The 11,096-nt window shown below is 60.4% G+C and overlaps 1 protein-coding gene across 8 annotated transcripts in view; it reads left to right on the plus strand.

Moving 5' to 3' along the window:
- Positions 1-10,846, plus strand: part of DLG3 (discs large MAGUK scaffold protein 3) — a 68,603-nt gene extending 57,757 nt beyond the window's left edge. For 6 of the 8 annotated variants that reach the window (XM_057404956.1, XM_057404953.1, XM_057404949.1 and 3 more), the window contains 10 exons: positions 2,523-2,699; positions 3,328-3,403; positions 3,974-4,073; positions 6,490-6,531; positions 7,060-7,110; positions 7,637-7,738; positions 7,846-8,018; positions 8,245-8,354; positions 8,999-9,090; positions 10,455-10,846. In XM_057404956.1, coding sequence (XP_057260939.1) covers positions 2,523-2,699; positions 3,328-3,403; positions 3,974-4,073; positions 6,490-6,531; positions 7,060-7,110; positions 7,637-7,738; positions 7,846-8,018; positions 8,245-8,354; positions 8,999-9,090; positions 10,455-10,561 — 1,030 coding nt within the window. In that variant the 3' untranslated portion in view covers positions 10,562-10,846. Of the gene's footprint in view, positions 1-2,522; positions 2,700-3,327; positions 3,404-3,973; positions 4,074-5,565; positions 5,612-6,489; positions 6,532-7,059; positions 7,111-7,636; positions 7,739-7,845; positions 8,019-8,244; positions 8,355-8,998; positions 9,091-10,454 lie in introns of all 8 variants that reach the window. The other 2 variants (XM_057404950.1, XM_057404952.1) reach the window with 1 other exon arrangement.
- Positions 10,847-11,096: the final 250 nt, after the last annotated feature.

The raw sequence follows: 11,096 nt of genomic DNA on the forward strand, positions 1-11,096 counted from the left end.
CCACTTCCTGTGGGGCTTTGCAGGCGTTTTGCTCCATTTAGCATCTGAGGGCTCTGTGCTGGGGTGCGCAATGAGCCGGGTACCATGCTGAATAAACATCATCTCGCTAGTCCTGTCCTTGCTCCCCTGCTGTCTCATGAACAGCCTTGTGGGTGGAGCAGGGTTTAGTCTGGGTCCATCTTGACTGGAGCCTGTGAGGCTTCTGTTCTCTGCCTGTGCGTGTGCTGCGTGGATCGGGGCATGCCTGCGAGCCAGAGAGCTCCTGCTGCCTCCAGGCTGCTCGTAGCCCCTTGCATCTCTTGGTGCGTCTCTCCACGTGGGTTTGGTGGCCTCCCCAGCACTGCATCCCCTCATGTACAGCTTCAGACGGAGGCTGGGCAGTGCCTTGCTGAGGGGGTGATCCCAGGGGAGAGCTTTACCCCAGCACGGCCCTTCCCATCCCTCCTGGTCTCTGTGGCTGCGCACCCTGCAGGGTGCTGGTGCTCCCCGCAGCGCCTGGGCTGCCCGGCTCCCCTGGGCGGGGTGGTTTCGAGCACGGTTTACCCGAAACCAGCTTTGCTGCTGCGCTGTGGCCAGGACACCAATTACAGGACAGAACTGCTTGAGTCAGCCCCGCGCCGCTCTGTGGCACCCTGCGTGCCGGAGCTGGGCACCCCGGTGCTGCTGGAGCCGGCTGGAGGTGCCGGTGCTCGTGGTGTGCTCTGGAGCTGCAGCAGCGCAGCACGGGCAGGAATGAGGCAGGTTCAGTGCCGCCTGCCTGTGCCGCAGCAGGGCAGAGTCCGCTGGCACCGGGGCCGTGCCGCGTGGGGATGGGGTGAGGTGGGCATTGTGCCAGGGCACCAGGAGGGTGCTGTGGGAGTCCCTGGCGCGGCTCTGCTGCCCGCCAGCCAAACTGTCTGCTCTCCTGGCTGCTTCTGTGTGCTGCGAGCAGAGCAGAGCAATCACGCTGCTGCCTGGCCCTTGCACCCTGTGTGCCGCAGGGAGCATCCAGCCACGGCGCGTCCTGGGTGCATGGTTTGGGGCTTGTCTGCAGGAGCATCGTGCCTTGGGGAAGTGAATGCTTTGTGCATCAGCTTTGCAGGGGCATGACCCCTGCGCAGACCTTGCTGTGCTGCCCTGGGATGCCGGTGGCTGCTGGAGGAGGAGGCAGGAGCTGCGGGGCCGGCGCTGCTCTGCAGGACAGGGTGTGGGCAGGTGCCCTGCAGCCAGCCTGCTTGGAACCGGCCTGACCAGTTCCCGGGGCCTTGGCTCCTGCTTTGCTTGCTGGCTCTGGCCTCGCGGGGGCCTCCCAGCCATGCACAGCCTTATCTTTTGGCCAGGAGCTGCCTGCGAGGGTTGCTTACCTGCAGCAAAGCACCCTGTGGCGCTTGGGTGCGGAGGGTCTGAGCGGGAGAGCTGCTCCAGCCCTGAGCGAGCTGGGAGAGGGGGAGTGAGCTGGTGGCTGAATGTGTGTGCACATGGGGCTGCATCAGGTCTTGTCCAAAGAGCATCCCCTCTTCTCCTCCCCATTTAAGACTGGCTGCACTGGACGTTGAACAGTCCCAAGAAGCCTAAAAGGTTCCATTGGCCCACGCTCCCCTGGCAGCGCTGGAGCAGGGCTTGCACCTGAAGAAGGTCCCTCCACAGAACATGACCCACAGTCCCTGGTCCTTCCCTTTGCACCGTGTGCTTTCAGGCCCGCTTACGAGTGCAGTGAGCACAGCAGAGGGCCCCTCCTGGCTGAGGAAGGCTCATCAAGGCCAGCATTCAGCCAGCAGCCAGTGTCTGTGGAGCCTGGGCTGGAGGCAAGCGGGGCCCTTGTCCCAGGAGGAAACAGAGGGGTTGTGCTGCCCTCAGTGGTGCTGGTAGTGACTGTTCCCTTGGTTTGCCTGGCTGCAAAGTCGCTATTGCAAGGCAGACACTGAGATCTGACATTAGTGGAATGAATTGCGTATGAAACCACTGGGAGCAGCTTGTGCATATGAGCTGCAGTGGGGCGTGCGATGGAGCCTGTGCAGGGAGGCTGTTAGTGCTCCTGGAGTGAAAACCCAAGAATGAGCCTTTTCTGGGGCTGGTTGGTTTAATACAGAAGATAATTTTAAACTAAATAAACCGTTCTTGGGGGAAGTACTTGGGAGTCTGAAAAGGATCAGTTGTGGAAGCAGCTGTGTGTGTACCCTCAGCTGTGTTCCTGGGCTCTGGACTAATGTAGCTCTGGACATATCCCTGGAGAGGGACTTTGGACCAGGGCCTGCAGGGACAGGCCAAGGGGAATGGCTTTAACCTGCCAGAGGGGAGACTGAGATGAGCTCTTAGGCAGAAGCTCTTCCCTGTGAGGGTGCTGAGGCGCTGGCACAGGGTGCCCAGAGAAGCTGTGGCTGCCCCATCCCTGGCAGTGTTCAAGGGCAGGTTGGACACAGGGGCTTGGAGCAAGCTGCTCCAGTGGAAGGGGTCCCTGCCCGTGGCAGGGGTTGGAGCTGGGGGAGTTTTAAGGTCCCTTCAGCACAAACCTTCCCATAATTCTGTGATCTCCTCCTCTGCAGAGCCCTGTTTGACTATGACCGGACCCGGGACAGTTGCTTGCCCAGCCAGGGGCTCAGCTTCTCCTATGGGGACATCCTGCATGTCATCAATGCCTCCGACGACGAGTGGTGGCAAGCCAGGCTGGTCACTCCGCACGGTGAGAGCGAGCAGATCGGGGTCATCCCCAGCAAGAAGAGGTGAGTTCCGTCAGCAGGAGCGGTCGCACCGGTGCTTCCTGGAGCCCCGCAGCCCTCGGGCCTCTGCTCAGGGTGGGCTCTTGCTGTGGTCCCAGCCCTCTGTGGCTGTGCAGCCTGAGGGCACCCTGGCTGCGGGCTGGGGTGTGCAGGCGTCCTGTAAAGCTGGGGGAGATGCCAGGGAGGAGGGGAGCGCTCAGCCCCTGCTGTGGTCCTGTGGGGATGGAGAGCCGGTGTTGGCCAGGCTGGGGCTCCAAGTGAGGGCAAAGTCACAGACTCAGGCTGCTCCTTGCAACCTCTGACAACCTGCCTGGCTCTGCAAGCCAGGTCCCATGGGATGGGAAGTCACAGGGAGCAGAGGAACTGGCTGCCTTTGCCTTCAGGTCTGCAGTGCCAGACCCACCTCTGTCCTCCATCCCATCCCTCATAGGAAGCCTGGCTTGTCCTCATTCCTGCTCCCGCAGACACTGGTCTTGGCAGCTCCACATCCATCCCTCTCAGGGAAGGAGCTGCCCTTTGTCAATAGGGCCACCACCCGAGGGTGCACAGAGCCACCTGGGGAGCCAAGTGGGCAACACAGAGGCTGCCCACATGGGACTAGCAGCTCTTTTTGCCCTTTAACTTTGATTAGGGTGGAAAAGAAAGAGAGAGCGCGGTTGAAAACGGTGAAGTTCCACGCCAGGACTGGCATGATTGAGTCTAACAGGGTAAGTGCCAAGCTAGGGCTCAGTGGGGCACCCAGAGCTGGGAGCTAGTGATGGCAGCCGGAGCTCCCAGTGGGGCGGCTGGAACAATCCCAAAGAGCAGCACTGAACCTGCCCCAGAGCTGCATGTGCTTGTCGTGAATCCTCTGTGGCTGCAGGGGGTGAGCAGAGGAGCCCAGGACGTGTGTGAGCGCTGGGGAAGGAGCCCTTGTTGCAGTGGTGGTGGAGCAGAGCCCGTCCCACTGTGGCCCATGGCTAGGGGCTGACTGCAGGCAGCTCATACGGGTGAAGGCAGCTGTCCTCACCCCTCACACAGGGTGCTTCGTGAGTGGACAAGGAAGGGAGAACGGCCTGGCTACCGCTGCAGAGCTGCTCATTGCCTGTCGGCTTCCCAGCATCCCTACCACGTTTTCTCCATGCTTATTTTTTTTCCTGCATTACAGTTTTCATGTAATCTCCATTATTCCATTGAGGGTGTCCGCCCTGACCCAGCTCCTCATCGTCTCTTCATTTTAATTTCCCCCCGTGTTAAACACCGCTGTTTTCTCTGTCCTCCATCTCCATGTTCTTCAGTCGATCAAAACGAAACGTAAAAAGAGTTTCCGCCTCTCTCGAAAGTTTCCATTTTACAAGAGCAAAGAGAACCTGGCCCAGGAGAGCAGCAGACAGGAACGTAAGTAGCAGCTGGCCAGAGAGGGCAATGCAGCCCTCAGGTCCCCTACCTCGGGGGAAGAGGTGTCCTTAGCCAGGGGTCCCGGCCGTTCCGCAGCCACGCGGCACCAGAGACGGAGCGGAGCTGGAACGGACACACAGCTGCAGGCTGGCGCTCTCTTTCTCTCTCTCATGTTCAGTGTCTTCATCCTTTCATCCAGCCTCACACCCGCCTGACCTCCCTCCGCCTCCCGCCGCCCTCCCCTCCGCTGCGGGCTCTGCTCCCTCCCTCTGCCCACCATGGGCTCTCCTGTCCTGTCCTGTCCTCAGCTGCCGCCTCCTGCAGAGCTGCTCCTGCCCCTGCCAGGCCCGAGGAGCTGCAGGGGTCCCGGCCGCCCTCCCCCAGCTGCCCTAGAAGTGACCTGCACCCCGCACCGCTTCCCAGAGCCCTTCCCTCAGGGCATGGGGGAGCGGAGCCCACCTGCGGCTGAGGCACATCTCCGGTAGCTGCAGACCCTGGCAGCACCCTGGGGCTCCCAGTGAGGGCAGGTTCCCCCCCACCAGCTGGGGCTGCTCACCAAACCCGTGCCTGCTCTTTCCCGATGCTAAACTGCATCCACTCCCTCTGCACGCACCCAGAGCTGCGCTCCTCGCCCCTCAGGGCAGAGGAGCCGGGCTCTGCCCCGGTGCCAGGCAGTGAGCACATCCCCTGCACACCAGTGGCTCTCCTGGGTGTGATGCAGAAGCAGGAGGTTGATGTTGAGCTGCTCCAGGGGCTGCCCAATCCTCTCTGCTGCCCGTGCCAGCCTGGCGCTGGCTTCCAGTGAGCTTAGGAGCCAGCAAGAGCTTCTGGCCTGTGGTAGAGGTTAAGTCTCTGTGCCTGGGTATCTTGTAGTGCCTGGACGTGCTTGGCCTCCAGCCAGCTCCGTGTTGGAGCTGGGGTTCGCTGGGGCTCTGCTTTCAGCCAGTGCAGGGCAGTGACGTACGGCCCAGGGATGGGGCAGGCAGCGCTTTGCCAGCCCATGTCACAGTGAGCTCCCCCCTTGTGTTGTGCCGCTGCCCGCCCCAGCTTGCAGCAGGGGGTCCTTGCCCCATGGTCCCACAGCCCGTGGAGCACCGGCTCACACACGTCCCCGCCATGCCCTGCAGGGCAGGCTGTGCCGGGGGCACAGAGCCGCTGCGCCCGCTGCTGGCCCTGCTCCCCAGCCGCTCAGTGCCAGCAGTGCTTCCATGGCCCTCTGCCCGCCCCAGACCCAGGGTGGCCCTTGGGGGTCGTTGGCAGAGGGATAGGCTCAGTGGGGAGGGGGGTCCAGCCGTGCGAGGCGAGACGTTGGCAGCAGGCTGGTGGTGTCAGCTCTGACTACACTTAACCTCACTTGCAGTTGCAGCTCTGGGCCGTTCTGCACTCCTGTCACTAATGCTGGTCTGGCTCTGTCTCCCCTGTCCCTCTGACTCCCCTCTCCTGCACTCTCTTCTCTTCCCCCTCTCCCCTTTCTCGCTGTCTGTGAAATCAGGACTTCCCTGGGTTAAGTGACGATTATTATGGAGCAAAGAACCTGAGTAAGTGGAATTTGGATGCGCATCGCTCTCTCCGTCGCTGGCATGCCTGGTGGTGCCGGGCACTGCGCTGCCCCGGGACGCTGCGGGGCTGGAGGAGCCACTGCTGCACGTGGGAAGGGACGGGGCCGTTTGCTTGGGATGCTGCTGTGCCCTGAGTGTGCCCAGCAAGGGCTGTGCTGCTCCTCATCTTCCTCTGCTCCTGGCTGGGCTGGCCGCTGGTTGTAGCGCTTGGAGCTGGGGAGCCGCTGCCAGTGCGGGTGGGAGGTGGCCGTGACCACGACAGGTCTGCTCTGAGTGGGGGGTGACGGTGTTTGGAAGTGTTGCTACATCCCCTGGGGCACCATGTACCCAGGGCTGCAGAACGGTGTTGGCAGGAGCCCCTTGGTCCTCCCGGCTGGCTGCGGGTCCAGGGCAGGCAGTGGGCAGCAGACCTGTGGGGCAGTTGCAGCACTGGATCAGCCTGAGCAAGCAAAGCCCCAGACTGTCCCCTCTTGTCACTGTCCTGTCTTTGTGAGTCCCAGCCCCGGGGGTAGGCTCCCTCTTCCCCACTTCTGTGCTGGCATGGAGCTGTGCCTTCCCTGTCCCTGTGTGCATGCTGCACCCGCTCCCCCTGCAGCACCTCCCTGCGCCCTCCCCTCCCTTGGCCTGGGAAGTCCAGCACCAGGATGTGCTGCCCACATGTGTCAGATTGCCCTCTCCTGGTGCCCCGGAGCAGCCGACTGTCCCCTTGCACATCCCTGGTTTCCTAGCAAAGGGTGGGAGATGCTGCCCATGCCCATGCGGGTGCCGGGGTGAGTGTTTGGGGTCAGCGTGCTGGGTGACAACCAGGTGCCTGCTGCCTGTGCCCCTCCTGAAGGGGTGTCTCTGGTTCTTTGCAGAGGGTGTGACGTCCAACACCAGTGACAGCGAGAGCAGCTCCAGTAAGTGCATCCCGCCTGCTCTCCCGGCCCCGTGCCCGTGTGTGTGTGTGTGTGTGTGTGTGTGATGTGTTGGCACTTCCATCATGTCCTGTCCTGGTGGTGTTTCTGCCCAAATGCTGGTCCTTCCTGCTGGTGACACCCAGATGCTGCAGCCAGGAGGAGCAGGGGTTTGGGGCAGGAGGGATCTTGCCCATTGGTCTCCTGGCTTCAGGGCTCTGCTCCAAGGCTCAGTGGCAGGTTCCCATCCATGGTGGTCCCCACGGTGCCTGCTGTGGGAAGCAACGGCCAGAGGCTGGGTCTGTAGCATGGGTCTGTAGCATAGGTCATGTAGCATCTAAGCCTGTACAAGAGCATGGGGGTCTGGCTGCAGGGAATGCTCACCCTGTCCCTGGCAGCTCCTCTGCAGACCCGCAGCTCATCCACCAGAGCAGATGGAGCATCCCAATGGGCCCCGAGCCTGCAGCAGCGGTGGGGTGGGGGCACTGGGGCTGGGCAGCGCTCACCTGCCTGTTCCCGGCTCTCTTGCAGAAGGACAAGAGGACACCATCCTGTCGTACGAGCCAGTGACGCGGCAAGAAAGTGAGTCCCGGCGCTGAGCTGTGTGTGCCTGCTCCAGCACAGGGGTCCGGTGCCACCTCCTCCGGCACCGCCCCACGGGGCTTTCACTTTGTCATCAGCAGGCAGTGCTTGTGAGCTGCCCGCAGCACCAAGGGAGGGATCCAGAGCTGGACCTGAGCTGGGTTTTAGTCCCCAGCTGAGGACAGGATAACCCTGTCAGGTCCATGCTGCAGAGCAGCTCCCCCGCCCAGAGCTCTCGGCAATTGTCCCTGCTCGATTCTCCATCCCTGCAGGCTCAGTGGTCCCAGCCTCGGTGGCCTCTCCTTGCCAGAAGCTGAACCAGAGCCTTGGGCTCCCCTTGCTCCCCCAGCTCCATGGCACCCTCACCCAGTTGTGTGGCTCCTGCCCTGAGCACGGGAGCAGCTTTGCGGGTCCATGTCCTGGGGACCCAGCGCCTTCCCCGGGGCCACGTGGGTGGCTGGGGTCGGCGGGGAGGGAGGTGTTGGTGGTGACCAGGCGCGGCTCAGGCTGTGGCTCCTGTTGGCAGTTCACTACGCGAGGCCGGTGATCATCCTGGGGCCCACCAAGGACCGGGTCAACGACGACCTCATCTCCGAATTCCCACACAAGTTCGGCTCCTGTGTGCCCCGTAAGTCCCTGCCCGTGCCCGCGCCGCAGGAGGGGAGCAGGGGTGGGAGGGGGCCGGGAGCACGGGGCAGGCATCGCTCGGGCTCACCCCCGATGCCCTCTGCGCAGACACCACCAGGCCCCGGCGTGACAACGAGGTGGACGGGCAGGATTACCACTTCGTCGTGTCCCGGGAGCAGATGGAGAAGGACATCCAGGACAACAAGTTCATAGAGGCTGGGCAGTTCAACGACAACCTCTACGGGACCAGCATCCAGTCAGTGCGGGCAGTGGCGGAGCGGGTGAGTGTCCGGTGGGACCGGGACGTGTCCAGTCCAAACCCAGATGTGCCTGGCAGTTCTCCTCCTCTCCCCTACGTGAGCAGAACCTGAGGCCACTGGGAGCTAGCTCGGCTCTTAGGGCTGGTGTTTCATCTCTGGTCCTCTCTTTTGTAAGCACATCAGAGCAAGCTGCTTTGTGCACTGAGTAGACTGTGTGAGAAACTGATCCTGACTGTCTCCTTTCCAGGGGAAGCACTGCATCCTGGATGTGTCTGGCAATGCTATCAAGAGGTTGCAGCAAGCACAACTTTATCCCATTGCCATTTTCATCAAACCAAAATCCATTGAAGCTCTCATGTAAGTACAGTGCCATGTTCTGTGCCTCTGTTCTGTGCTTCTCCAGGGTGAGCGGTTCTGGCACATCAGGGCTTGGCATTTCTGCTACCTCTGCTCTTGAGAAAGCAGCAGAAGTTGCTGCTGGTGCTGAACTTGTCCCTTGTTAAGAGGAGCTGGGCCATTGCTGTCTCTGTGGTGTCCCTCCACATCTAATGCCATGGTGCATCCAGGCTCCAGGAATTGCTCTGGCTTAAAGCATTTCGTTCGTCCCAGAGAGGGTTATCCATGGGAAATCTAAAGATGTTCCCAAATGTGCCCGGTGTAACCTGAGTACAGCCGGGAGAGGAGTGTGCTCTGTGGGGAGGCTCAGTAGCTAGAGCTGCACTGTGAGATCAGAGGAGACTGCCGGCACCGAGGGGTCTGGGTTTGAGTCCACTCGTGTGCTATGGTGGAACGGGGGGGTGGCGATGGGCAGAGCAGATGGGAGCCAAGGCAGCAAGGAGCGTGTGGGGAAGGGTCCTGCCTGGGGCGCTGGGTGCTGCCTGGGGGCGCTGGGTCCTGCACAGCTCCTGGTGTCCTGGGGCTTCCCAGGTGCCCCGCTCCGGGGGTGGGTTTGCGGCTGTTCCCCGCTGAGGAGAGCTGAGCTGGTCTCTTGCACGCGGCAGGGAGATGAACCGGAGGCAGACGTATGAACAGGCCAACAAGGTCTTCGACAAAGCCATGAAGCTCGAGCAGGAGTTCGGCGAGTACTTCACAGGTGAGCATCCTGAGCCGGCTCCTGCCGATGGACCTCGTGGTCCAACAGCTGTGACCTCCCTCGGGCACTGTCCCAACCACAGGGTCACGGGAACGTGTCCAGCTTCATCAAAGCAGGGCAGAAAGGGTGCTTTGCCAGGAGGGCTCTGCCAAGGGCAGCTCCAGGAGCAGGGGATAAGAGTTAAACCAGCTCTGGAGGAGGGGACAAGTCAGGCAGAGCCGGTGAGCGCTCGGTGCCAGCTTTAACAGCATCCCCAAGCCTCCTCCCCAGGCAGGAGAGCACAGCCAGGGCTGAGGGCTGCAGGAAACAGAGCTCCCTGCACGGGGGAAAGGTGTTTTCAGAAGAGAAAAGTGTCGTTTGCAAGAGGAAGGAGGAAACGAGTGACGTGGTGGAGACTGCCCCGAGTGACTGCAGAGCCTCTCCCAAGAGCAGAGCCAGTTCAGCTGGCTTCTGAAGCAGAGGGGCTGCCTGGCACTTTGTGCCTGCAAAGGCGAGTGGCTCATGTCACAGACATCCTTGGGCATTAAGAAACTAACGTCTGCAACATGATTAGATGTGAACAGGGCAGGGAGAGAGGCAGACACTGGTCTGTCACCTTTCCTCCAATGCAGTAACTGTTCCATAGAATCCCAGATGGTTTGTGTTGGAAAGGACGGGACAAGCGGTGGTGGGTTCAAACTGAAACGGGAGATTTAAGTTGATAAAAGGCAGAAGTTCTTCCCCGTGAGGGTGCTGAGGCACTGGCACAGGGTACCCAGAGGAGCTGTGGTCCCCTCCTACCCAAACCATTCTGTGATTCAGTGTGCATCTTCCTCCCTTGTAGGCAGCACAGTGAAGTGCTTTGTGTTGAGCCCGTACTAAGCAGTGGGACTGTTGCTGGTCTTCGTGCAGTTCCCAGCCGCACACTGCCCTTTCCAGGCAGAGAGCACTGCAATTCCCACCTGGCTGCAGAGGAAGCAGCAAACAGGAGGAGCCCTCGGCGGAAGCTGCAGGGGATGAACAGCCCTGCTTGGGGCACACACACGGGCTAATCCAAGCGAGGGTTCCGGTCCCTGCAGCGGCACAGCCGCAGCCCCTGGTGCCCTGGCACCCTTTGCCAAGCTCATTAACTGCCCGCTGTGGAGAGCCCGTCCCAGGAGTGCTCTGCAGAGGGATCAGTTCTCGCTAATCCCCTTGGACACACTGGGTTAACCCCTGGCAGCGGCTCCTCTGGTGTGGGTTGTTCATTCACTCACTGGCCACGCCAGCACCGGCCCCTTCACTGCGGGGCTCACCCTGTACCCCCTGCAGGAGCCCTTCCTTTGGCTGGTGGTGGGGAAGGCACTGCTGGATGCCCAAGCTCTTGCTTGTTCTCTCCTCTCCAGCCATTGTACAAGGAGACTCTCTTGAAGAGATCTACAGCAAAATCAAACAGATCATTGAGGACCAATCCGGGCATTACATCTGGGTCCCGTCCCCAGAGAAACTCTGAAGATGTCCCCCTCCTGCTTCCCTGCGAGCAGAAGATCTCTCAAGTCCCACCTCACCCGAGCCCTCTGCCCCAGGGGGGGGATATGAAAACTATTCCTGCCCCTTTTTTAGATCGTCGCAAAATTGAGTTTTCTAGTCCTGTTTCTTTTGTTGGGATGAACTCATCTCATTCATCACGTGACTGTTCCCGCTGTTCCTGCATGGACCTTCCCACTGCTCCATTAGAGACAGATGAGAACCCATTCAAGGTCGTTTTTTATTACTATTATTATTATTATTATTATTATTATTAAATCAAGAATCGACATGGGAGGAGGTGGCTGAGGACTAACGTAAGGAACGTAAGGAACAAGTGAAGCGATGGACTCTGAGCACATGAGCTAGTATCGGAGCTCCAGGTGCATTTTTCCAGGTGTGACTGTCGGGCAGCTCTGAACAGTGCGACAGAAAGGCAGCAGAAAGCATTTTATTTATCTGTATATGTAATTTATATATAATATAGAGAGAGATATTATATATATATTATATATATATAT

This window comes from Pezoporus wallicus, unplaced genomic scaffold (genome assembly GCF_028554395.1).
Source record: "Pezoporus wallicus isolate ANWC-B61680 ecotype Strahan unplaced genomic scaffold, APGP_CSIRO_Pwel_v1 contig_6217, whole genome shotgun sequence".
NCBI lineage: Eukaryota > Metazoa > Chordata > Aves > Psittaciformes > Psittacidae > Pezoporus > Pezoporus wallicus.